The sequence below is a fragment of the Nannobrachium achirus genome (assembly GCF_963921795.1).
Source record: "Nannobrachium achirus genome assembly, chromosome: 3".
Lineage (NCBI taxonomy): Eukaryota > Metazoa > Chordata > Actinopteri > Myctophiformes > Myctophidae > Nannobrachium > Nannobrachium achirus.
Window position 1 is genome coordinate 33,673,192 of NC_137812.1, and position 27,975 is coordinate 33,701,166.

The window sequence follows — 27,975 nt, forward strand, 5'->3', positions numbered from 1 at the left end:
TCCTGGTGGTAGCGTTCTAATCTCTCTCCCCAACCATAGCGGTCAGGTCGAGAATTCTCTCTCTTCCAAAATGGAAGTTTAACATGTATATAAAGAGTACAGTTATGACAGTAAGAAGTCGTGGAACTTATTCATTTGTTCCCATATCATAACAAGGAAGTAGTAGGAACTCATTGATTCGTTCCTATATCATAACAAGGAAATAACAGTTAGAAGGTGCCACGTAGTGCTTGTAATTTTCCACCACTCGTGACTTATACAGTATATCAAAACATGATTATATTCAGGGCATTCAAAGTTATTATGACCTTTAATCAGTTTGCCTGAACCTACAGTATGCGACCAAACTTATATACTGTACGTTCAGTTCATATTATGCCTTTATATGGTCATATGAGACTCATACACCAATAACATAATTATGTATCATAATTTATCCTAACAAATATCCTACTCTCACCAGGTCTGTCCTGACGAGCCCAATGTGTCCTTGGGTTTTAACCCAAATAGGTCTAAGCCTATTTGGGCCGTTTTTGCATGTTTTTGCATTTTCCTTTAAAAAACACATTGAATAAGTGTTAATGTGTGGTACCATTTTTTTCAGGAGAACCTCAGCTATAATACCAAACCATAATTGTTTCACTTTTACATACTATAAAGGCATTTTGAACCACAAAACACATAAAAATAACAAAAATCGGAAATGGAAAATAAGGTTTATGGCTTTGTAAAAATCACACAGATGCTAAGCTATGCATTTTGTATGTTGAAATTGTCAAAATAGGTTGTCCATATGAACATGAAATGGTGAAATTCAAGTCAAATAAAGCAATATATATGTATTTTGAGCTGATTGCGACCGTCAGGGAGCAGTTTACTATGAAAACCTCCACCGGCCGTCCGTCCGTCCGTCCGTCCGTCCGTCCGTCGGTCACACGTCACACGTCACACCTTTGCCCTGCTCATATCTCCGCATCAGTATGACATCACACCACATGTGTACACAAACCTTTGTGTACGTTGCTGTGGCAACAGTCTGTTGTTGCTGGTCTGTTAGTGTACGTTAGCAACCACCTTAGCAACCATGGTTTTACCCTAGCAACCAACTGTTTACCCTAGCAACCAACTGTTTACCATAGCAACCATTTTTTTTTACCCTAGCAACCAACTGTTTACCATAGCAACCAGATACGCAGAGCAGGGATCTCCATATATGGGCATAAACAGGTGACATCACACTGATGTCAGATACTCAGAGCAGGGATTTCTCCATAATATATGGGCATAAAAGGGATTCTGTTAGGGATCTCCATATATGGGCATAAAAGGGATTCTGTTAGGGATCTCCATATATGGGCATATGGGCATACAAGGGATTCTGTTAGGGATCTCCATATATGGGCATAAAAGGGATTCTGTTAGGGATCTCCATATATGGGCAAATTGGGCATAAAAGGGATTCTGTTAGGGATCTCCATATATGGGCATAAAAGGGATTCTGTTAGGGATCTCCATATATGGGCATAAAAGAGATTCTGTTAGCTGTTAGTGATCTCCATATATGGGCATAAAAGGGATGCTGTTAGGGATCTCCATATATGGGCATAAAAGGGATTCTGTTAGGGATCTCCATATATGGGCATGAAAGGGATTCTGTTAGGGATCTCCATATATGGGCATAAAAGGGATTGTATCCCAGATGATGCCCTGTTAGGAGATCCACACTAACAGAATCCATATATGGTCCTACCGACAGCTGCTATAAGCCAACCCTGGCGATAAGGTCTGAGTCGAAGAAATGCTTCTTTCCTGGCAAGAATTGCCCCTTTATACTGTAGGGCTCGTTTGTGATATATGACATCGCCTATGTTAGGCGTTTTTTACTGATTTTCATTCTGTCTTTATATCCCACACTGGAAAATGTTTTCCATAGCAATACTTGGTATCCTTTTATTCAGCAAAACCCAATTTATATGACCCAACAATTATTTCTTTCATTTTACCTAATATAGCAATGCATCTGACCCAGAAACACACTACATTTACAAAAACGGATTTGAAAAAGTCACCTTTTTCACTTGTAAAAAGGACAAATATCCTCATCAACTGATATTGAAGCTAGGAAATGTTGAACTTTACTTGTCCAAACACATAGAAAGGCCAAGGACAAATAAATTCAAGCTATGTACACATAGTTCTCCCCTAAATGCAGGTGAGAAAAATAGGCGTTTTTACTCTAAAAGAAATAAAAAAAAAATAGTAATTCTAACAAGTAATATAATATAATATAATATAATATAATATAATATTATATAATATTATATAATATAATATTGTATAACAATCTTATGATTAGTTCAACATATCTGTCTTTATTCAACTACACTGGATCTACACTACATCTGTGTGTGTGCATGCATCTCAATAGAATAGACCTCAACCAACTCCAGGGGGCTGTATTCACACTACAGTACTCTGAGTCCATCACCAGATGGTTCCACAAACCCCGTGGTAAGGCTTGTAAACCATAGAAGAAGAAGAAGCCATTTTGACGTTTTGTGTCGTTCATTCCCATGGAAACCAAGGTTCCAGTGCAAACCCAAGGATTAATAAATGACATCATCACCTCAATTCATATCAATAGGCTCTAGTTCCTGGTTGGCTGCTTAGTTCATCCTTTGTTATATAAACCTACATGAGTTTGTCTGCCGTCTGAATGGAATGAATGGAATGCGCAGCTGTTGCGCTCTGCTCAGAGTGAGTGGAGGAGGGGAGGAGACGCACAGTGCGCCTTACTCTTTTTGTTTACTTTGGCACTATTTAGGCACTATTTAGCATGAAATCTGACCAAGTGCTACAAAATGTAGTACAAAATGGATACTTTATTATAGCAGAGAGACTATGGATGTCATGTGGCTTATTACAGCCTGGAAATCCGAAAAAAACATCAAAGTTCAGTAAGTCATTGATTCCATGATTCAATGATCATTACGCACTGTATAATTATTATGTAATTTTTTATGTAAACTTTAAATTACTGTATCTCCGTGAAAACTCCGTGTCTGCTGTGTGCGCGTCTCCATATGGCTGTGAGCGCATTTAAAAATAGAAGACATACAAGCTCACAGCGCAGCGCATTTCAACGTGCTGTCAGCTTGTACAAGGTCCGTGAAGTGAAGTGAAGTGAGCTGAGCAGAAAGAACGTTTCCGGTCTGGGAGCCGGCAGAAATATGCCAGGCTCCAGCCTTCAAACCAAAAGTGCGATAAATAATGTATTATTATGGCCGGTTTTCAACGGCTTTAGGGGTACTCTTATTCTGAAGAGACCGGCGCCGGAAGCCTCATTTCTGCTAACGCTATTTCTGCTCATTTCACATAGGTGCTCTGACACCCCCCCCCCCCCCCCCCACAGCGCGTAACTGTTGTAGGCGAAAATAGAACGCAACAGAAGCAGACAGCTGCCGTGTCAGCAGACTCACAAGAGTTTGACAGGGCATAGACTACTTATGATAGGGGTTTTGTTGTAGCTTTACCACTTTAGACAAATAATAATGTGTAATTTGAAGTCTATAGGCTGAAATCTAAAATAGCCGGAAAGTCGGAAAGCCGTTTTTTCCAGCCGACCATGGTGGTCGTGGATTCTTCATTACCAGTCAACGGAAACTCCAGCATTCCCTCCAAACAGTTTCTTCATTTCAGATATATTGATTGCTTGACCACGACTGACTATTTATACAAGGTAACAGACTCTCCCGTCCGCTGGTATTCCTTTACAATAGCATCACTTTGATATAGGCCAAAAATGTATTTCCTTACATTTACGTAGGCCTACTCACATTGGTAACATCCCACTTTGAAATTTCAAAGTAGGCCTAAATACAAAGTGCATTTTGTATGGACATTCAACAATCATAGGCCTATTAAGAAAACAATCCCAGGCCAGTATGAACATTAAATGAGAATAGGCGCAGAATTTTTTTTTTTTTTTTTTTTTTTAAGATTCGATTAAATCAATGCATTCTGAGAGAGTCTCAGAATGCATGTCACTGGTATCAAATAGAAATAATTTACTAAATGCCACAACTTAGACCTGACATTATAGAGTAGGCTATCACATGAATATTATAGCTTTGCGTCAAGTAGGGATTATGGGAACGTTTAGAGTTCACATCATCACACTTGTAGACCTAATAGCCTATTAGGCCTACATCCCAGCCAATTATTGTAGGCTATTACAATATAGGCCTATAGGCAATTTGTGTCGGAGATAAATCGCCGTCTGATATGACGGTAAAAAACGATTCAAACTCAGCCTGCACAGGACCTGCCAAACTAAACGGACGTGGGTACACTTTTAATTGATTGACTGATCCTTTACAGCTGATGGCTTTGATTACTGGGGCTGTTAAGTATGACATCATTTTGTAGGCAGAGGAGAATTTCTGCCCCCAGTTTCCGTGAATCTTTTTTCTATTTTTACTATTTACACATTTTTCTTCTCTTCGTTGTTGAAAGGAAAGTGTTAGAATTATACTTTAGTCTTATTTTTTAGTCGTTGTTTTTTTAAATAGCGAGGGACAGAAAATGCTCTGGGGGCAGATTCTCCTCTGCCTACAAAATGATGTCACGGCTTAAAAGCCCCTATATGGCAATGGCAAAACGCAATTAAATGGGCTGGCATTACGCACGACGCGTAATGCGTGCCATGTCTCTCCATTAGTGTTCCATACATCATTGTTGCATCAATTGCTATAATATAACATTCCAATTCATAAGTAAAATGTATAAGCTAGTCATATCTGTCAAATATTGTTTTAGTTCACTAATAAAAAGCTAGTATGAAAGCAACTTTGTTATAGGTTATGCACACCCGTTGTCTTAAAATATTTTGCAAGAAATATAGCCTAACCCCGACTGCAATAACTGTTGTCTGTCAAATTATCTTTTATTTCAAGACAAAAGCTAGGCTATAGCTAGGCCTTTAGTAGGCCTACAATGGGTCCAGTGTGTAGGCTATATGATGCCTCTGTGCATCAGTTCACCGATCGACCGCATGATTATGTAGGCCTATTATTATTTTCAATCAAGCAAACACATCTAAGAAATTCCATAAATAAAAAAATATAATTATGAAGTAGTGAAAATAGCCGATCTACAAGCTCACAGTCACAGCATCATGAAGCGAAGCAATGTGTTTTGAGCATTCCATTTTAATTAAAAAGATCTTCTGTGAAATGTAATTTACTTCTTTTGTATCAGCTATCATGAGTGTTTTATATGGATATGGGGGAATTACAAATAAAATAAACTCGTCCCTTGGTTGAAACATCAACAGAAATGTAGGCCTAATTATATCAAACTATATCCACAAAGTTGTATTTTACTGTCTGACAGCATCATGTTGCGAGCCGCGACTCAGCACATAGTGGCACGTGCACACATTAGACATCAAAAGGGGCTTGAGCCCCTGCCCTTTTATCCACCTGTAAAAAGTGCCCTCTCCAGTCTAGACCATGAATGCAGTTTTTTACTATGGGTGAAAGAAATGCAAGCGCGTACCATACATGAATGCAGCTCCTGAACTTGAATGCAACATCTTATGTTGAAAGAATTGACCTATTTGTACCCTATATATATATATATATAAAATGTCACAATGCGACATAGCTCTGTTTACACAATGCTGTACCCCCTCCAACTGTATATATGTTCCCCATTTTCAACTGTTTTTTTTATTTATTTTTTATTGTATTTGTGATACTTGCTTTGGCAATGTAAGCGTATGTTTTCTCATGCCAATAAAGCTCCTTTGAATTGAATTGAATTGAATTGACCTCCTTTAGAAGTGTCAGCCCCTGCCTCTCTAACATTCTCTGCACGTCCCTGGCACACACTGACAGCTGCACGCACACAGTTTTCCTCGTGTCGTCTTGGTCGGAGGCGCGAGCATAGGCTCGGTTAAAGTAGTTTGTGTCATGGAGGATGAAATGGATTGATTGAAGACTTTATTAGAAGTTTGCATAGAAAAAGGTAAAGTTTCATGACGTTTATTTCCAAAGCCACGTACCACCGCACCACTGTGGTAGGACTATGAGCGGTATTAATCCCAACGAAGCGATCTGTGCAGTCAGACATGCTGCTATTAAATCTACAGATCCAATACGTTGTAGTCATTGGTCAGAGACAAAGTTGCCAGCAGCCAGCTTGTACAGTTATAAAGCTTATAGTTTCTCTAAATAGCACAGATACATGTTGTAGCATACTGTAACTATTATTTAGGGTAATTGATCTGCAAAGTAGTGGACACTTGTGCAAACGTTATGTGAATGGGTGACATTGATATGGGTAGGGTAGCCTACATTCACTTGAATACCCCACTCACTCACTCACTCACTCCCTTTGTTGTTTATTTTGGGCATTTGTTCTCAGCATGTCGTTTGTATATGAATTATAAATATAGGCGAGTGTTCCAAACACATTGGCGACCCTTGTCGGCGGGCATTCTCGATGAGATTTCTCACTGCCTGGATGAGTTTTCTATAACGCCAGGCGACTATTCCAAACACATTGGCGACACTTGTCGGCGAGCATTCCGGGCGAACTTCATTTCGGCGAGTCTACTGGTATTCCTCACATTCACACTTTGTATACCCAATACACACCCCAGCCGCTCGAGACGTACGCCTTCCACAATTAATGTCCTAACGACATACATAAACCTTTTTATTCTCCCAGGCCATTTTACCCCAGACAGAGAAAAGAAAAGATGATACCCGATTCCTATCATTAAACTATATTATCCCCCCTTTTTGAGCAGCTATCACGGAAAGCCTATGGATGCCCAAAGGCACCCCAAAATACAGTAGGCCTACATCCAGAAAGATGCTCACAACACATTGAACTAAAAACATTAGTTGTACAGTATCACCTGTACTATATGAAATCGTTATTTAACAACCAAGTCTGGCTTTCATAGTTAAATATATCACGTCTACATATTTTACGTCTGGTTACGTTTTATTTACGTCTCTAACGTTCGTCTTTCACGAAGATTTATGATCGTCTGGTTACGTTCATAACTACTCGCCCACGTGCGGCGTCTTAGAGAATATTTCGTCTGATTACGGTCATGCAAATATCTCTATACCGAGATGATTATTGCCGAATGGCGATTCCCCAATCGATAATCATTCGTCCCCTGGTTTCCACAGGTACTGTACGTTTAAAAAGTATTCGTCCGAGTAAATAACGGCAGATACCTTCTATACATGCAAAGTATCTCTCTATTAAATTTGTTCATGCTATACAACAGTCTCGTCTTAAACGTCTTGACCGTCCCTGGGTACATGCAATGCAATGACCACGTCTGGCCTCCCAATAATATTGTATATCACGACACTCTCACCCTGTTTTATTCGAATGGTAGCCTCTGTCAGTCAGCAGCTCTGATTCCCCAAGCCCACGTAAGCACGTAATAGCCAGTGTGTCCTGCACAAAAAAAGAGAAAAGCTGACAGACAGATTATACCATCCTGCCGACAACGCCAATTGTAATAGAATTCTTCAAACATCATACTATACTAATATAATAATTGAATTTCCAAAGGGTGGAGTGATAGTGAGTACAATATTTATTAACAACATAATCAAGAGCTCTGAGCCAACACGCATGCCAAGTGTTGCTCCCGTTCCCTGGGCACCGTCACATTTATATAGAACAGGATTACAGGAATAGCAGAAGGGGTAAATCAGAGACATCCATATAAGGCTTCAGTCAGGAACAATTAGATGACAGGACACGACATTCTGGTGACAGGTGAGGGAGTGACTCACTCCACAGTTGGTCTAAAGCTTAGAATATAAACCCTGACACGACACTATGCCAATGACATGACCTTCTGGTTACTTTAGAAACAAATTAATAGTTACATTTATCTAGATTTCTATCACAGTACAAGGCACTAACAGTCTGCAGGAATGTTATCCTGCATGATACTGTAGATGCAGCGAGAGAGGATAAAGGTTAGCAGTGGTGGAAAGTAACTAAGTACAACTAATACCATTTATTTATCAAGTACTGAAAGTTACTTAGTACAATTATGAGGTGCTTTTATTTTACTTGAGCATTTCATTATTTTAATACTTCTACTTCCACTACATCCCAGAGGCAAATATTGTACCTTTTACTACACTACAATTATATTCTGCTATTTTAATTTGTACTTTAACTTTAGCTACTTGAAATGTATTTTAATGCCATTCCTTTTGTACTTTTACTCAAGTAAAACATTATTATTATTATTATTATTATTACCCTTATTATTATTTTAACTTTTATTCAAGTAAGCTTTATTATTCAGAACCTTTATTTGGACCAAAGTATTTGTCTTTCTGAGTATGTTTTCCATCATGGATAGAGAGGTAACCATGGAAACGGTCAGGGGTAGGCTCCAGCCAGGCACAGGAATGTAAGCTCTCCTCCCAAATAGTTTGGCAACAACCAGCATTTATCATAACAGAGTCAGGGGCCTCCTTGAGTCTTAATCCGTCCCTGCATGTGTGTGTGTGTGTGTGTGTTTGCATGCATGCATGGGTGTGTAATAGTGTGCGTGCGTGAATGTTACAAGTTTATATTACATTTTATAAACTTGTCATCTTGTTTTGGTTGTGCAGGGTTCCAGATCTAAATATGCAGTGAATGATTGTCCAAGAGCAAGAAGCTGGTTGAGGGCAGAATCCTTCAAGGGAAATCAAAATGGAGGAAGGTCATGTACATCAAACTGAGGACATCGTCAGTTCTCCAGGGTATGTCTTTTCTGAGTGGCAGGGCAAGTCAACGTTGCAGGGCAGGACTTTCATGGAGGCTATGAAGGCCCCGGGCCGTCAGTTTGGCTTTCTGTCCCTAAAAATGACGGTACATGCCAAGAGGTCACACTGGATGATTTAACTGTTTTTCCTCTGGCTCCTTCCTGTTAATACAGTTAGGGTTAGTGACTTTTTTTGCGAGGCATTGTGTGCTTGTAGATCTGCTAGTTTCACTACCTTTGTGCAACACTCTCTTGTATATGATGAAGCAGGGCTTTAATCTAAAAAAAAAACATACACATTTGAAACTTATAGATACAAGGTTTCTGCCCGACAATGACGATATGGGATTCATGTAATAGCAAGTATGAGACCTTTCTCTCTATGCATGGCTTGCAGGGTATTCCAGGAGAGCAAATGCTCTGTGTCCTCAGAGCCTGTCCCTACAATGCAGAGTGATGCTCTTTGCACAGAGGAAACACACCCTCAGCAGGAAAGGTATAACTTATGCTGAAGTTTAAAAAAGGAAGTAACAAAGACTTCCTTCTATTTAATCACATTATTGGTCACAATTACAGTTTACAGTTGATATGGAGAATGCTGTTTTATTGTTATTTTTCAGGGGTGATAGTGCATGCACAAATCCACTCTAGCCCAGGTGCTGGACAAACGGCAATACAAGAGAAGAATAGAGTCCGCAACACTGGTATTGCTTCAACATTGAAGCAATAAAACAGAGCTGAGTAGGATATACCAGTGTTGCGGACTCTATTCTTCTCTTATTGTTATTTATTTTCCCCATCTCTGGTCTCTGGAGCTTTATTATTCCATGATGTTTTTTTATTTTCGAAATACTATAATTTTGTTCGAAGACTTGATTTTCAAGTTAACATGGCATTGCATTGCAACCAGTTTTTAGCTTGTGGATCAATTATTGATTACAAGTGATTCAGTCTTAAGTAGACTATTAGGCGTTTTTCATTGAGGAGTATGTGAGGCGTGCGCGTGTGTGTGTGTGTGTGTGTGTGTGTGTGTGTGTGTGTGTGTGTGTGTGTGTGTGTGCGCGTGCGTGCGTGTGTGCGTGTGTGTGCGTGCGTGCGTGTGTGTGTGTGTGTGCGTGTGTGCCTGCCTGCCTGCCTGCGTGAGTGTGTGTGATAATATGTATATATATAATATATGCGTGCGCGTTCGTGTGTGTGTTTGTGTGTGTGTTTATACTGACCCATTGGAAAATGTTGACTTGCAGGTTGAGTGCAGTGGGGAGCAAGTTGTCAACACATTCATCGTCATTCAATGATGCTCAATCAATTGACACGCCTCTTCATTTCAAATCACAGCCTTCGTCAGATGAGAGGTGAGACACTTTCAAACATAGAGTTTAACCAGTAAGACTCCCTAATCGGGAGATAAGCGACCGTTGGTCGCTTATCTCCACAAATAGGCCAAAAGTTTGTTTTACCAATTATCAAGACATACGGGCAGTTGACAGTTTGCCATGGTTACTCATTGAAGTTGAATCTCCATATATGGAGATAACCTACGTATCACACTAAGTCTGACCTCACCAGCCCATATTTGGGCATGAGCAACTTATGTCTCCATATATGGAGATATGATGACATCACACAGTCCTCAGCCGATGATGTGGCGTGATGTCATACAATACACAAACGAGCCCTACAGTATAAAGGGGCAATTCTTGCCAGGAAAGAAGCATTTCTTCGACTCAGACCTTATCGCCAGGGTTGGCTTATAGCAGCTGTCGGTAGGACCATATATGGATTCTGTTAGTGTGGATCTCCTAACAGGGCATCATCTGGGATACAATCCCTTTTATGCCCATATATGGAGATCCCTAACAGAATCCCTTTCATGCCCATATATGGAGATCCCTAACATAATCCCTTTTATGCCCATATATGGAGATCCCTAACAGCATCCCTTTTATGCCCATATATGGAGATCACTAACAGCTAACATAATCCCTTTTATGCCCATATATGGAGATCCCTAACAGAATCCCTTTTATGCCCATATATGGAGATCCCTAACAGAATCCCTTTTATGCCCATATATGGAGATCCATAACAGAATCCCTTTTATGCCCATATATGGAGATCCCTAACAGAATCCCTTTTATGCCCATATATGGAGATCCCTAACAGAATCCCTTGTATGCCCATATATGGAGATCCCTAACAGAATCCCTTTTATGCCCATATATGGAGATCCCTAACAGAATCCCTTTTATGCCCATATATTATGGAGAAATCCCTGCTCTGAGTATCTGACATCAGTGTGATGTCACCTGTTTATGCCCATATATGGAGATCCCTGCTCTGCGTATCTGGTTGCTATGGTAAACAGTTGGTTGCTAGAAAAAAAAACATGGTTGCTATGGTAAACAGTTGGTTGCTAGGGTAAACAGTTGGTTGCTAGGGTAAAACCATGGTTGCTAAGGTGGTTGCTAACGTACACTAACAGACCAGCAACAACAGACTGTTGCCACAGCAACGTACACAAAGGTTTGTGTACACATGTGGTGTGATGTCATACTGATGCGGAGATATGAGCAGGGCAAAGGTGTGACGTGTGACGTGTGACCGACGGACGGACGGACGGACGGACGGACGGTGGAGGTTTTCATAGTAAACTGCTCCCTGACGGTCGCAATCAAGCATTGTGCATACTGTAAGGCAGTACTTACATCTACTGTAATTACTGAGTAGTGACATGTATTGCACAGTTACATAAAGGCCTAGATTACACTTACACGACTGCATGCTTCAAATTGAAAGAGTGCACATCCAAATCCAGCAATTACAAGTTAGCTTCAAGACGAAGGCTTTGGATTACACTCAAATTATTGCGACCGTCAGGGAGCAGTTTACTATGAAAACCTCCACCGGCCGTCCGTAAGTCCGTCCGTCCGTCACACGTCACACGTCACACCTTTGCCCTGCTCATATCTCCGCATCAGTATGACATCACACCACATGTGTACACAAACCTTTGTGTACGTTGCTGTGGCAACAGTCTGTTGTTGCTGGTCTGTTAGTGTACGTTAGCAACCACCTTAGCAACCATGGTTTTACCCTAGCAACCAACTGTTTACCCTAGCAACCAACTGTTTACCATAGCAACCATGTTTTTTTACCCTAGCAACCAACTGTTTACCATAGCAACCAGATACGCAGAGCAGGGATCTCCATATATGGGCATAAACAGGTGACATCACACTGATGTCAGATACTCAGAGCAGGGATTTCTCCATAATATATGGGCATAAAAGGGATTCTGTTAGGGATCTCCATATATGGGCATAAAAGGGATTCTGTTAGGGATCTCCATATATGGGCATACAAGGGATTCTGTTAGGGATCTCCATATATGGGCATAAAAGGGATTCTGTTAGGGATCTCCATATATGGGCATAAAAGGGATTCTGTTAGGGATCTCTATGGGCATAAAAGGGATTCTGTTAGGGATCTCCATATATGGGCATAAAAGGGATTCTGTTAGGGATCTCCATATATGGGCATAAAAGGGATTCTGTTAGGGATCTCCATATATGGGCATAAAAGGGATTCTGTTAGCTGTTAGTGATCTCCATATATGGGCATAAAAGGGATGCTGTTATGGATCTCCATATATGGGCATAAAAGGGATTCTGTTAGGGATCTCCATATATGGGCATGAAAGGGATTCTGTTAGGGATCTCCATATATGGGCATAAAAGGGATTGTATCCCAGATGATGCCCTGTTAGGAGATCCACACTAACAGAATCCATATATGGTCCTACCGACAGCTGCTATAAGCCAACCCTGGCGATAAGGTCTGAGTCGAAGAAATGCTTCTTTCCTGGCAAGAATTGCCCCTTTATACTGTAGGGCTCGTTTGTGTATTGTATGACATCACGCCACATCATCGGCTGAGGACTGTGTGATGTCATCATATCTCCATATATGGAGACATAAGTTGCTCATGCCCAAATATGGGCTGGTGAGGTCAGACTTAGTGTGATGCGTAGGTTATCTCCATATATGGAGATTCAACTTAAATGAGTAACCATGGCAAACTGTCAACTGCCCGTATGTCTTGATAATTGGTAAAACAAACTTTTGGCCTATTTGTGGAGATAAGCGACCAACGGTCGCTTATCTCCCGATTAGGGAGTCTTACTGGTGTTATGTGTATTTATTTATTTTTATGTAGAAAACTTTATACAGGTTTTATAAAAGTGCAAGTTTATTATGATTTTGTCAGGAAATGATTCTGAAAATGAATTAATATTTTGAAAATGAATTTGCAGGTCAAATGAGGAAAGACAACCAATCCCTGATTATGAATCAATGAAGACTAGTCAATCGATTAATCATCCCCCACTTTTCAAGGAAGACCCACTACAACATGGGTGAGACACTGAGAAAAAAGATTATCTCTCTCTCTGCACGTGTATATACTATATATATACAGTACACAATAATATACATTATGTGTGTGTTGTGTCTTAAATAGAAGAAGAGGGACTGCATCTGTGTCTTCTGTCCATTCAATACAATCTGATCGATCGGAATTTTCCACAGTGAGCCCATTCACACAAAATGAAGGGTGAGCATTTATAGTTTTTTTGTTGAACATCGCATTTCTAACATAACACATTGCCAGCACGGCACCGAGTGCCGCGCTGCGAGCTTGTATATCTGCTATTTTTGAAAAATCTTGAAAATGTGTGCAAGTCTTTGAATATTTCAAAACCTTCTAAGGTTTTTTGAAAAACCTAAGTTTCTATGTCAGTGGTGCTCAATGTTTTTGACCCTAAAATGATATGCATTTGGCCACAGACCCCCATCTCAAAACATTTAGTTCCAGGGACCCCCCAGAAGCTTGAGTTACAGAATTGCTTAAAAAATACATATATTCAAAGATTTGTGCACATTTTCACTCGGTGCCGTGCTGTGAGCTTGTATATCTGCTATTTTTCAATAGTTAAAGCATAAAATAATTAAGGCCCCCCCACCTTGGGCCCTAGTAACTCAGTCCCACTCTCCCCTCCCCCCCTGTGACGCCCCTGATTCACAGGACTAAAGAAGTGACCTGTGATGTATGCTCAGATCACGAAGCCGTGAAGATCTGTCTGACCTGCAATCTCTCCTACTGTGAGATTGATGTAAAACCACACTACAGCAATCGAGCTCTGAAGAGACACAAACTGCAGGATGTAAGAGATGTGGATGACAAACGCTGTCGACATTTCCACAAGAATCTACAGTACTACTGCAAGACTGACCGGATAGAGATCTGCAGTCATTGCTCAGAAACAACTCACAGGGGACATGACTTGGTTTCCATCCAGGTAAAAAATAAAGGAAATGAAATGTGACACTATAAAATGCGCACGCACGCACGCACGCACGCACGCACACACACACACACATATACACATATACACACACATATACACACACACACACACACACACACACACACACACACACACACACACACACACACACACACACACACACACACACACACACACACACATACATACACACACTGTCTTTATGATCAATATTAATAATTGCTCCTGTTCTCTTTACTCTACCAAAGCCTTTATGTGGAGAGCAACACGATGGTACAGTAGGTAGGCCTATATATTTTCTTACTCACATTTTAGGCCTAGATAAAAAAAATGACACAATGATAATTACCTTTGTTTTTCCTTGTACCTTAATTCCTTCTATAGTGCTGCCCCCTCCTGCTGAGATCAAGATCCTACCACTGAAAATGGGCAGTGTGAATCTTAGCTGGGTACCTCCTGAGGGACTGGATGGACCTAAGCAGTACAGAGTAGTCTGGAGGTGTGATGATGAAAAAGAGAAGTTCCTGAAAGTCAAAGTGTGCAAAGTTGAAATCAGTGCACTTAAACTGGGAAGAAAATATGACTTTGCTGTGGCCACAGAACGGGACAACTGCAAGAGCCCCTGGACGATTGGGTCATACTTTACTGGTAAGCCAAGGAACTTCAAACCACTTGAATATGTTGATCAGCTCTTTTACAGGATTTACAGGTTACCAGGTGGGGCTGATCTAACTTCCCGCATCCATTTTAACGTCTAATTTTTTGTTCTGTTTTTCTATTCAGTAATCCCACGCCCAAACGACTTGATTGTTGACCATCTGAATTCAAACTCTGTAACCCTGAGATGGACCAAGGCTCCCAGAATGGACCAAATCCAACAGCATTTTGTAATTTCCTATGGAATCCCTGATGCAGAGCCCAAGATTATATACACCGAAAGCTGTAGCAGAACACTCTCTGAGCTAGAACCTGACACTGAATACAATATCAGTGTCTCAACTGTGCTGCCAGATGGGGAACAGAGTGAACCTGTGACCAAAACCATAAGCACAAGTAAGAGCTCTGCATTATATTATTGTATATTATAAATTCTGGGACCGTGTTCGGAATGTGTTACAGGTTAGTATTGAAGTGTTGATTGAGAGTTCACAGACTTGCAGAATCCAACATGACAGGCTATGTCTTATTCAGAAGGTACTAGGCTGACTAATTTTACATTTTGAAAGGTACTAACCCACAGACAGTATTGCATAAAGCTGAATTTTGGAAAATTGGCAATATAACATATTGCTACTTTAAAAAGCGGGTTAAATGAATAGCCGTAAAACTGCAGTTTTTGAATAATTGTGTAATCAAAACAGTATATTAAATGCAATGCAATTTCTTATTTCACAGGATCCTGTCTTATGGGGGTGTTATCCAGCGCAGGACTGAATGAACACTATGAAGATAAGTTGACATTATGTGGTGCTCTTGAGATTTGCCACAATACTACATCAGATGAGCCTCTTGATTCAATGCAATCACTTCCAGGAGCATTTTTAAAGAAACTTATGATAGCAAATGTAGATGCTAGGAGTGTTAGGTGTGTAACATCAGATGAAGACAAATACATTTTTGACTTAGACAGTGGTGACATAATGGAATCGGAGAGCAACAAAGCCAATGCTATCAACCCACTGGATCTCACAACTGCACTGTTTCTGTGCTCAGATAGTGCTCTGCAACAGGAGATGGTCCAGAAAATGACAATGTGTCAATTTGCTGTTCCTCTCCTACTGCCAAACTGTGATACAAAAGAAACTACGCTAATGCTTTGGCCAATGCGAGAACTTGTTAAGAAGTTCAAACCCTGCACATCTTCTGAGTCATTTGTTGAAGAAAGTATTGTGGCCTCTAAAATCCCATTAGTTTCCTTCGTCAGTCTAGGAAAGGACAGCTTAGGCAAGTATCAGATTTTGAACAAGATGCTTAACAATGCATTTGTCCATCGTGACATGGATTGTGATGATGCCTCCAGAAAGATATCAGACGGTCTAGTTGAAATCAGCTGGTTTCTCCCGTGTGGGAACAAAACCATAGACGTCTTTGATAAACCTGTGGCTGTGGCAAACCTAAGGGGAGACATTAGGTCCTTTGACCAACAGTTTTCCTTTCTCTGTAAGACATCAGCTGCGGTTTACATTTTCAGTGATGATTATGAGGCCTCTGTCAGTGTCCTCAAAGGCAAAAACACTAAAGCACAGTTATTTCTGGTGGTAGATGGGCAGAAACCTGCTTTTCAAAACAGAAGTGCATCCCACAGATTTAATAACATAAAAATGATTGTCAAGAAACAGCAACATGATAATGACTTTGTGAAAACTGTGCTTAAATCTGTTAATAGCATCTCATATAGCAGTCAAAATGTTGTGACAATCGAAGGCATGGCTGATGTTGCTCGTCACCATGGGATACTGGTAGATGAGGACAGTGAAGTGTGTAGGAAAGCCAAAAGCCTGGCAGGTGAAATCACCAGGAAAATTACAAAAGACACACTGAATTTCAAAGAGGAACATCTACCGTTACAAAGAATCATGAGGGAGCTCTCCCTTATAGATAAAGAACAACGCCAAGCTGGATACCAAGATATAAGCTCTCTTAAAACAAGGGAAGAGGAACTGAGGAAGAAACTGAAACGTTTCAAAATGACAGCCACCATGGAATGCTTCCTCAGTGCAATATTAGGCTCCAACATAGAACGATCCTATTTCCTGAAATGGATGAGAATCAGCCTAGACAACTTATCTCGACAGTACCTGTTGGATTTGAGAACACAATACAAAGACCTTTGCCAGAAATCTCCAGAAGAAAAGACGGCGATTGCACATTTGGATAAAAAAATATCAGATTGCTCGCTAGGGCTTGAGCATTTTCTCCGTGAACTGGGCCAGCTATATGAGTTCTACAAGTCTGAACAGTTCGAAAACTGTCCTCAAGAGACGCAAATCAAGAGACTTCCTCTAATATATGCGGACATGGTGTTGGAAGGTCACCCAATTGAACTTATGAATGGAGATGCTTCAGGCATCCCGCTCAAGTGGATAACAGATGTACTTACATGTCTACATTCTCAAACGAAGTCAAACAGCAAGATCAAGGTAGTTACAGTGTTAGGGGCCCAAGGCACAGGGAAATCCACTCTCCTTAATACCATGTTTGGTGCTCAGTTTGCTGTAAGCAGTGGAAGATGCACACAAGGTGCCTTCATGCAGCTGATCAAAGTCAACAAAGAACTCAGAGAGGAGCTGAAATGTGACTTTGTCCTGATCATTGACACAGAGGGACTAAAGGCCCCAGAGCTGGCTGAACAAAATGAGAGTCATGAACATGACAATGAACTGGTAACATTGGTGGTGGGACTCAGTGACATCACAGTTATCAACATGACGATGGAGGCCTTTGCAGAGATGAAGGACATGTTGCAGATTGTGGTTCGCAATTTTCTTGGGATGAAAAAAGTGGTGAAGAAACCAAAATGCCATTTTGTGCATCAGAATGCACTTATAGCTCCAGATACCAACATAAGAGAAAGGAAAAGGTTACTGGAACAGTTGGATGAAATGACTGTGGCAGCTGCCAAAATGGAACACAATGACACCATCACCAAGTTCACAGATGTGATGGATTTTGACTTAGACACCAGCTGCAGTTATATACCAGGGCTCTGGTGTGGACTTCCACCCATGGCTCCAGTTAGTATTGGATATAGTGAAGCTGTCTATGAATTTAAGAAGAAATTGATTCTAGACATCCAGAAATGCCAGAGTAGTGATGATTTAACAGATTTTCAGGATCAGATCAGACAGGACAATGAAAGCAAAGTGACTAACAAATTACAAGTATTGGAAAGCCAGCTAATTGAGAGTAGGGTAGACATCAAAAGTTTAAAGGCACATTTGCTTGAAAAGAATATCCTGTGTTTGCTAAATCTTTGCAGCAAAAAAAGGTCTAGTTTGTCTCATCAAACTCTAAAACAAGAGTTTGAGGGTGTATGGAATAAAGCTGTAATTGATGGTGAGATCAACTTCCAAGGTCCCTCAAGACGAGATATTCCAGAGGAGATTTCTTCCACATTGAAGGAAAATGTATCCAGACAGCATAACATCAACTATAGGGTAGATGAAATGACTTTGGAAACATGTGCCAGAAAGAGATTTGCTGTAGAATCTGGTGGCTGGTGGAAGAAGATTGGTGGTCTGGTGAAGCATGGAGATTCGGACTATCACAGGAAAAAACAGCAAGACCTTTGTGATGGGATCATCAATGAGTGTAATGCCTTCATAACAGAGACTGTGGAAGAGGAAGGTGATTACTCTGAAACCCATTTCCAAGACTTGTTGAAAATAATAGATCAATCAATTAGGCAACACAAGAAACCGGAACTCAATGAAGAAACAGCGATAGGTCTCAAACTGTACATCTGTGGCATTGCAGCCACTGAGTTTCAGAAGATGCACGATGATTTTGTTGCTAAAAACAACCCACAGTTGTTGCTTCAGAAATGGAAGAAGAATTACTTTGAAGATTTCTTGGACAGGTTCCATGGCCGAGACCAGTGCCAGAAGAAAGCAAGAGACTTTGCCAAGCTGTGTTTACAGCCAGCTGTAATAGATTATGTGACCAAGAGAACTGCTCCAGATATTGTAGAGGATATGTTGATTGATGCAGGGTCAGAGGATTTGAGCCAACAAGGAGCACTCCAGTACTCTATTTTAAAACAGCTTCTCGTGAAACAGGACTACAAGAAATACAAGCAATACATACACAACTATGAGAGGTTCTTAAAGACCTGGCTTGTGGATCAACTTGGTGGAAAGCTGCCCTGCCTCAACATGTTTGAAAAGAAACATCTCACTGAGATAGTCAAAATGATCACAACTGCATCCTTCTTTCAGTCTCTTTGCAAAGAACTTGGGGAGAAGCTTCACTTCCCTGAGAATGCTCTCGATTCCATCATGATTCTTGACATAGAATACAAAGATCAGTTGGCTGACTCTATCACAGAAAATGTGATTGAAATGGAGAAATTGCTGTCCACTGAGTTTGACAAGAGGGTAGATAATGGAAAGAGACTTAGACATCTACTATTCAGAACTCAGCTATTAAACCGACTGCTTGGATGCAGAGAACAATGTCCCTTCTGCAAAGCACTGTGTGAAGCTGGAGAGAAAGATCACACTGAACACTTTTCCTCAGCTCACCGTCCTCAAGGTCTCAATGGCACCAGAGACTCAAAGATGTTATTAGTCATAGAAATATGCTCCTTCCCTGGACTAAAAGCATCAACTGGCAGCCTTACAAGCAGAAGTAGTAGGTCAAGCAAGGACTCCCATACGCACTACCACAAATGGAATTTAACTACAGGTTCCAACATGGAGGCCTCAGACTACTGGAAGTATGTGATGCTCACATTCAATGACAAAATAGCCAAGGACTGTGGTGCACTTCCAGTTAAAATCCCTGACAGCTGGAAAGGCTTAACCTACAGTGACGCACTGACTAGCTTAAAGAAAACATCCATGACAAAGTAGCTGTGCTAATAGTCACAATTATCCAGTTTAATCGCGTGAACCCTTACCCTAGCGTCCCTATACTGGGCATGTCACAACGCAGGCTAACATTCAGCAAAAATAGCAGATCTATTGTACATGCTCATGCGATTTAGTGTAGATATTTGGTGTAGAGGGTAAAAGGAGGGGGCCAAGTACAAACCTGCAGGGGTGCCCGGTCAATGAAGTATAGGGTTTTAAGTAGTTAAAGCCAGCCAGTCCTATTAATTTGTGAACTGTGAAAGGTCTATAATATTATATCAGCTATCCTGTCTGTTTTGCAATTGAACATTGATTCTGAATTAATTAAAAGCAAGAATCCAATGACGTGATATCCCTTCGCATTCTTATGGAGTACAGGCTAGCTGTGGAAATAACATTTAAATAAAAAGATTAACTGCAAAAATTGTTCATGAGAAGAACACTGTAGATAATTTGTTTCTTTACTTTTTCTCATGAGCAATAGTTTTATTGTTATTATTATTTTTAAATGCAAGATGTACAGTATAATGAACACTGACCTGAAGATGGCATAAAGCATTTGCAGAGAGAGCCATGCTACAACATGAATATTGCAGATATGGTAGACATGGTGTCAGGCAAATTCGCCGTAAACATATTTTTCCAAAATGCATTTGGTCCTTTCGCATGGCACCTATGTTTTAGGTGAGAGTGCTGGTGAGCGTAGACATAACTTGAACCAAGGCTTCTGTAGACAATTACAAGACACAACCCAGTGAACAAGTAGAGAAAACGCCATTATGTAATTTGTCATACAATATACTGTATGTGACAATAAATGACAAGTAAAGTAAGATCATTGTATGGATATGCATGGATCTTGTGTTAAACACTGTGCAGCGGTATGTTAGGTAGTGTAACTTACTGTGTAGACATATATTGAAGCAGCTTGCACTAATAACCAAAGTGCTATGTACACTATAGCCTACATTTGTGTTTATATTACTGATGATTACGCTATACACAATATATGTATGTGTATGTATACAGTATGCTGATTACTGTATTTATACAGAGTGAAGATCTACAATACAGTATTTGTAGTATTCTCTTTTGTCCCATGATATGATATGTGAGCATCATAATGTTGACATGCTGTATGTATTGAAATGCTTTGCTCATGCAATTCTACATTAAAGATCCTTATTTCCAGTATGTTCAGGGCCTGAGTGTGCGGTTACTGTCACAAATATTTGTGGCTTATTTGATCTATTCTGTTGTACAGTACTGCCCACCTGTGGTGTCGCTACAAACAAGCAGTATCAGAGACTCACAGTGGCCTATAATGACTGTATGAGGCAACGTGCTGAGAGCTACAAGAAGCTCCAGTGCAAGCCAGATGTTTTTGAATGTTGGGGTGCCTACCGTACATGCCCTGCTGTGCTACACGCAAATCGGTACTCAGTATGTCTACACTCATCTCATCAACATGGATCTGTCACATTTAGCGCCACCTTCAGGCCAATTCTTTTAAACACATTTTTGGACACTACTCCTACAGATTTTGCCCTAAAATCACGCAAATCGCTACACAGTATCTCTACACTCATGTCATCAACATGGATCTGTCCCATAGAGCGCCACCATCAGGCCGATTTTTTTCAAACACATTTTTGGACACGGCTCCTACACATTTTGGCCAAAAATCGCGCTGCGACCTGGCGGTCGCTTATCTCCCGATTAGGGAGTCTTACTGGTATATATATATATATATATATATATATATATTATATTATATTGTGTTTTTATTGTGATATGGATCTCCCTTGCTTCTGAAATAAAGATTTAATTGAATTGAATATATATTTTTCCATCTCAACAGGCTGAAGGCAAGGGAGGAAATTACGTTTTCGCCTCTGTTTTCTTTCTGATGATTTATCATGCATCAACATAGGATAAAACATTTACACAATAATACATGTCATCAACAAATACAAAACACTATGGGCGCTATTTTCATTCATGCCTTACCTCTTATCCCTAAACGTTTTTGCCATTTTTTACTGTTTTGATTTTATTTAAATAGTTCAAATAGCTGATCTACAAGCTCACACAACCAGGGGTGAAAGTGGCTTGAAGTTCTTGCCGGCAACATGACAACATGTTGCTTATGTGTGCCAGATTGCAGTGCTGAACATTATTCATTACAATAAGTGTCAAGATTGTCCAATTTGTTATCAATTTATTTTATGTCTTTTGGCAACATCCTAGGCTGTACTTTAGTCTTGATTTACAAGCTGTATTAAAGCAAACAACAAGGTCTGTCTAAGGGTCACTGCTAAGCCATAAAGTGAATTAAGTTAAAAGGGTTCAAAGTTTTCTGATTCCCTTATGTGTATAGGGAAGATTACATACAGTATATCTCACTCACTAGTCAACCAATCTGAAGTGGAAGAGGTATTTCCTCCACAAAATACCACAATGTAGAAATACTTAATTAAAAGTACCAGTATTCAAAATGTACTTGAGTAAAAATACCAAAGTATTGCCATCAAAATATACTTTTATGTACTAAAATAAAAGTAGGTTACTCATTATGCACAATGTCCCATTTCACAAGTTTCCAAATGTATAAAATCCTTTGAAAATAGGCTAGCAGATCTACAACAATATTATATATCTACAAGCTCACAACATGTCGACGTGTTGTGAGCTTGTAGATATATTGATCTGAAGTAGTTTTTAAAAAGTAACTAAAGTTTTCAAATAATTGTAGTGGAGTAAAAAGTACATCTTTGGCTTGGATCAAGACTGTCAATTTATTTTCTCAATTTCTACTTTTGTGTCTACAGTACTGTATGACATAGGCTTTGATACTTCCCTAAATAGTATGCTATGTATATCATATCTATATTTTAGAAATAGAATAGAGGCTATAGTCTGGAAGCATACATGTTTTTCCATACTCTCTTTTATTTTTTCCATACTTATCCAGACCTGGACTATAGTGTTTTTGTACAGATTGGAGTGTCCGGGAGCCCCTGGTGTAGCCCCTGTGTGACTATTGTCATGGTGTCGGTGCCAAGTGTGGTATGGATTGCAACAAACTGAGACCAAAAGTGGGGCAAAGTGGGGTCTTGAGACTCACAGGGGTCCTTGAGGGGTTCAAGGGCGTCCCCAGAAAAATGAAGAACAGCTTGATTATACTATTTTATTTGTACTCTGTTCCAAAATAGCCGATCTACAAGCTCATAACATGTCGCACCACACCCCGTTGTGAGCTTGTAGATCGGCTATTTTGGAATAGCCGAAATTTTTTAGACAAATCTTCTCTTAGGGTGCCCTCACACCAATGTACCTATGAGAGTGGAATCCGCGTTCCGCCAATGCATTTCAATGAGAGTGAAGCGGTTTCATGCCAGCAGAGGATTTCTGCAAAAAACGCTCCCTTATCATTGAAATGCATTGGCGGAACACGGATTCCACTCTCATAGGTATTTTGGTCTGAGGGCACCCTTATGGGGGTTCCTGGAACAAAATCCTTTCAAAATCAAAATCTCTTCAAATGGGTGACAGGCAGCGGCCAAATTCATGGGTGCCCTTGATATATTGTAGTTGAAATGTTTTGTTAAAATACTTGTTAAAGGACAACTTTAGTTTTTTACAACAAGGGTTCATATTTTAGATTGTAATTAAAGAATATAAAATATGAGTGATAAATTGATTTCATTTACTTCTTTCTATTGTTTTTGAGATTCTTATTTCAGTGGTTGGGGGCATGCGTACAAGTGGCTAAATATGTAATTTTACACAGAATAAGCCCATTCCCAAGATACAACGCAACCTTTCATGGTTGGATGTGACTTATGGGGGCTAGAAGTGTTACTGTAAATAGCAATAAAGAAACTGCTGGCTTATTGTGTCTAAAAAGACATATTTAGCCACTTGTACGCATGCCCCCATGTGTACGCATGCCCCACATTTTAGCACGGTAAACACGATAAAACAATAGAACGAAGAAAATGAAAACATTTTAACACTCACTTTTCTTTTCATTAATTACAATCTAAAATATGAACCCTTGTTGTAAAAAAAACAAAGTTGCCCTTTAAATGGCTTTATATATAGTAATCATTGCTCTACTGTTTGTTCATAAACAGGTCTCTCATAGTCTCTCCAGCTCTTTGGTAAACAGACAATACATTTTCAGGTCAGGATACCAATTTCTGTCAATCAGGAGAGAGATCTCAGGATAAGTGAAATTGGAAGTTGTAAAATAAAGAAATAAGACAAAATTGGAACTGAAACACCATACATTTTAAACTGATATTTGCGTTCTCTCTCCTGGTTTCTCAACTGAAAGAAATGTATAGTTTCTGTTTATTAAAGAGGTGGAACATGGGGAGACTCCTGTTACTGAACAAAAACTCTATTGTAGTGATTATTATTCAGATCTTACACACCTTTAATTGTACAGCAACATTACAGATGGTGTCTCAAAGGTCAGTCATTGTGCTCACTGCTCAGATCAGATAGGAGGGCAGTGCCAATATACGTATATTGGGTACAACACGTATCTGTTATCAATTAATGTTTAACCTGCCACTCTGTGACACACCACCAGCAATGTTATGTACCAGCTAGGTCTTCATTGTATGAACACAAGACGGAGCGTGAAGCTCATTGAAGAAGCACATTTCGGCGGGTGAGAAAAAGGTATTTTTTGAGTATTTTGTATAAATGAATTGAAGCCTGATTTGAGTCTGATGTAGGTTTTAGTGAAATAACTTATAAACAATATATACATTATAACTATACATTGTTTTTGTGACCAAGTTGCACAACTGATCAGACTGTGAATTCCATTTATAGTTGTGGAATTTTCAATCTTGCAAATAAATAAACCTTATGGATCCTTATCAAATTCTTTAGCTGAGAATATTGTGGTTCATAATGGTCTTGAATAAAACAACTTGTGTTGCAGGTATAACTGCTTTCTGTAGCAGCTTTGGAATAAATACAAATTATAAATTCAAAAGTATATGTAAATGTTGGAGCTGTTATGTTTAGATTTAATGACTACATATTGCTTGTGTGTGCTACTGTAGATTGAAGTGCAGAACACTATTCAAAATGAGTGGCATTGTTGTCCAATTTGTTATATTTTATGTCTGTTCCTTATTAGGTTGTACTTTAGTCTTGAATTGATTTACAAGCTGTATGAGTAAAGCAAACAAAGGTCTGTCTAAGGGTCACTGATATTAAGTTAAAAGTGAATGTTTTCTGATTCACTTATGCGTATAGATGGAAGATTAGATTACAGATCTGAAGTCACAATAGTCAACCAATCTGAAGAATACTCACATTTTGTACTTTGTACTAACTAAAGCTAAATAATTGTAGTGATGTGTGTGTGTGTGTGTGTGTGTGTGTGTGTGTGTGTGTGTGTGTGTGTGTGTGTGTGTGTGTGTGTGTGTGTGTGTGTGTGTGTGTGTGTGTGTGTGTGTACTCGCGTGTGTGTGTGTGTGTGTGTGTGTGTGTGTGTGTGTGTGTGTGTGTGTGTGTGTGTGTGTTAACCTGCCACTCTGTGACACACTGCAATGTTTTGTACCAGCTATATGTCTTCATTGTAGGAACACAAGACAGAGTGTGAAGCTCATTGAAGAAGCTCATCTCAGCGGGTGAGCAACAATGGTGGTGAGTATTTTGTTTAATTAATTGAGAGAGTGTGGGCCTGAAACCTGATCAAAGTCTGGTTTAAGTTTCAGTGAAATAACGTGCTGAACACTACTATAAGTGGCAAGATTGGCCGTTATCAATTTATCTCATGTCTGCAGCCAACACCCTAGGCTAGGTTGTACTTTAGTCTTGATTTACAAGCTGTATGAGTAAAGCAAACAACAAGGTCTGTCAAAGGGTCACTGATTTAAGCCATAAAGTAGGCTAATCAAGTTGAAAGTGAAAGTTCTCTGATTCACTTATGCGTAGATGGAAGATTACTGATCTTAACGCTTAAGTCACTAATCCAGTGGTTCCCAACATGTGTATCAGGACCCCTGCAGGGGGATCCCCATGTGATTTTGGGGGTCCCAAGATGTCAGTGCAAGTGACAATTTAATTACTTTTAAGACTGTTTTAATACCTGGAGAAAAAAAGAAAAGAAAAGGACCATTACTGCATCCAAAGTATTCAACAAACTATTACTATGGAAAACAAAAATTGACCAAAGTGTCAAATAATATAAGAAAGAAGCTTGTGAGCTTGTTGGTCGTCTATTTTATTTTACATTATTTATCTGTGGAACCAAGTAAAACTAAATGTGTGTGTGTGTGTGTGTGTGTGTGTGTGTGTGTGTGTGTGTGTGTGTGTGTGTGTGTGTGTGTGTGTGTGTGTGTGTGTGTGTGTGTGTGTGTGTGTGTGTGTGTGTGTGTTTGTGAGATAGGGCCACTATTGTTCTTACTTCGGGAGCCTGTAAAGTCAGCAGTATCGTCCTGGAGTAGACAAGATGGAGGAAAGTCTCTTGCAACAAACACAGGACATGCCCAGTCCTACTACTAAAGGGTATGTGTGTAGCTAAACTGTATATTCAGGGCAGTATCAAAATACCACACTTCAGCTTTCAGGTTATTGACTGTTGGGGATCTTGAAAGTAGAAATGATGGAAATATCTATACGCTTGATCAAACTATTTTAAAATAACAATTGTGACCGTAGGTCGCAGTTAAGTATGAAAACCGACACATCTTGTCCATATCTTGTATCTTGTCCGTGAGTAACACTAGCAACATTAATTACGTCCTTGTCCCTTTTATGCCCATATATGGAGATCCCTGGCCTGAGTGCCCTCTACATCAGTTTCCCAGATGATGCCCTGTTAGGGCAACCACACTAATAGAATCCCTTTTATGCCCATCAATATCCGGTTCTTAAGCCGTGACGTAATTTTGTTGTCAGACTCACAGCTGCAAAATGACGTCAGCAAATAAAGCGCATATCTGGGAATGCCCATATATGGACATATTGTGTTAGTTTAACGAGTCCAACTTAAACAAACAACCGCAACTCGAATCACACTTGCAAATGAATTCTGTCCTGTGCGAATTCCGTCCTGCGCAACCTGGTCCTTTAGGGCGAGGTTGCTTTTCGCCCTTAGGCGTCTTACTGGTAATGATAGAAATACTGTTCCTACGAAACAGTGTGAGCTCGCATAGAACACCATGTATGGGCACAAAGATCTACCCTTTGGCTGCTCCTCATTGGCTAAGGGCCCTGCCTTAGTTTGTACTGTTGATAATTTTTTTAGGAGAAAGAACTTGACCTACCGGTATAAAGTTTTGGTATAACATACTAGTCTCGCCTTTCAGCGAGCCCACAATAATAAAGATATATTCAAACACCAGTAATTTGATATTTGTTGCATGTCATGCAGGCCAGTAGAGGAGAGATCAAGGTCAGGGTCCTCTGTCCTTTCTGAACACAGTCATGGGAATCAACAAGAACAGGCTACAGCGGAACCTCATACACAGCAGAAATGGTGAGATGAAAGAAATATTATTTGAATTACATCGGAACCATAAAAAAATAATTAGCATGACATGCAGTTTAATGATTCTGGACGTAGAAGACACATTTTTCCACAAATATATGAAGTTGTGCAATGCAGAGTTGTGATCCGTCTCAAGAAATGATCTCAAATTTAGTCATTAGGAAGGTTTGTGAATGCCAGAAAGAAAATGTGTTGGTTAAATATCCAATTTACAGTATGTGCTCCCAGCATGAGATGAGAGAATTTCAAATATCTGTATTTACCAGTTAATTTGAGACCTTGATGAGTAGATGAAGTTATGGTTTAAGCATTAAACAGGGTGGTACATAATGCAAAAGTTTGAAAAAGTGTGTGTGTGTGTGTGTGTGTGTGTGTGTGTGTGTGTGTGTGTGTGTGTGTGTGTGTGTGTGTGTGTGTGTGTGTGTGTGTGTGTGTGTGTGCGTGCGTGCGTGCGTGCGCGCGCGCGCCCGTGCGTGCGTGCGCGCACATGTGCGTGCTTACATTCATGCATATTTGTATATTGGTGGCTTAGGCAAAAGACAAGCTGATGAAATAAAGGAAGAATGTTAAAAATACATTTACTTTTAAGGTAAACATGTGTTTATGTGTTCCCAGGTTAGAGATGAGAGGAGAGTCTGGGGACTCTGCTTACCCTTCTAGGAGTGACAGATCAATGGACTTCCCTCTTCACTTCGCTGGACCTGTT

The 27,975-nt window shown here is 39.9% G+C and overlaps 1 protein-coding gene across 1 annotated transcript; it reads left to right on the forward strand.

Moving 5' to 3' along the window:
- Window positions 1–15,213: 15,213 nt before the first annotated feature.
- Window positions 15,214–27,929, forward strand: LOC308282190 (up-regulator of cell proliferation-like; the record flags this gene model as incomplete). Its single annotated transcript, XM_080722535.1, has 3 exons — window positions 15,214–15,224; window positions 15,567–19,267; window positions 27,885–27,929. The coding sequence occupies exons 2-3, from the start codon at window positions 15,578–15,580 to the stop codon at window positions 27,927–27,929; spliced, it is 3,735 nt and encodes a 1,244-aa protein (XP_080578661.1). The 5' UTR covers window positions 15,214–15,224; window positions 15,567–15,577.
- Window positions 27,930–27,975: the final 46 nt, after the last annotated feature.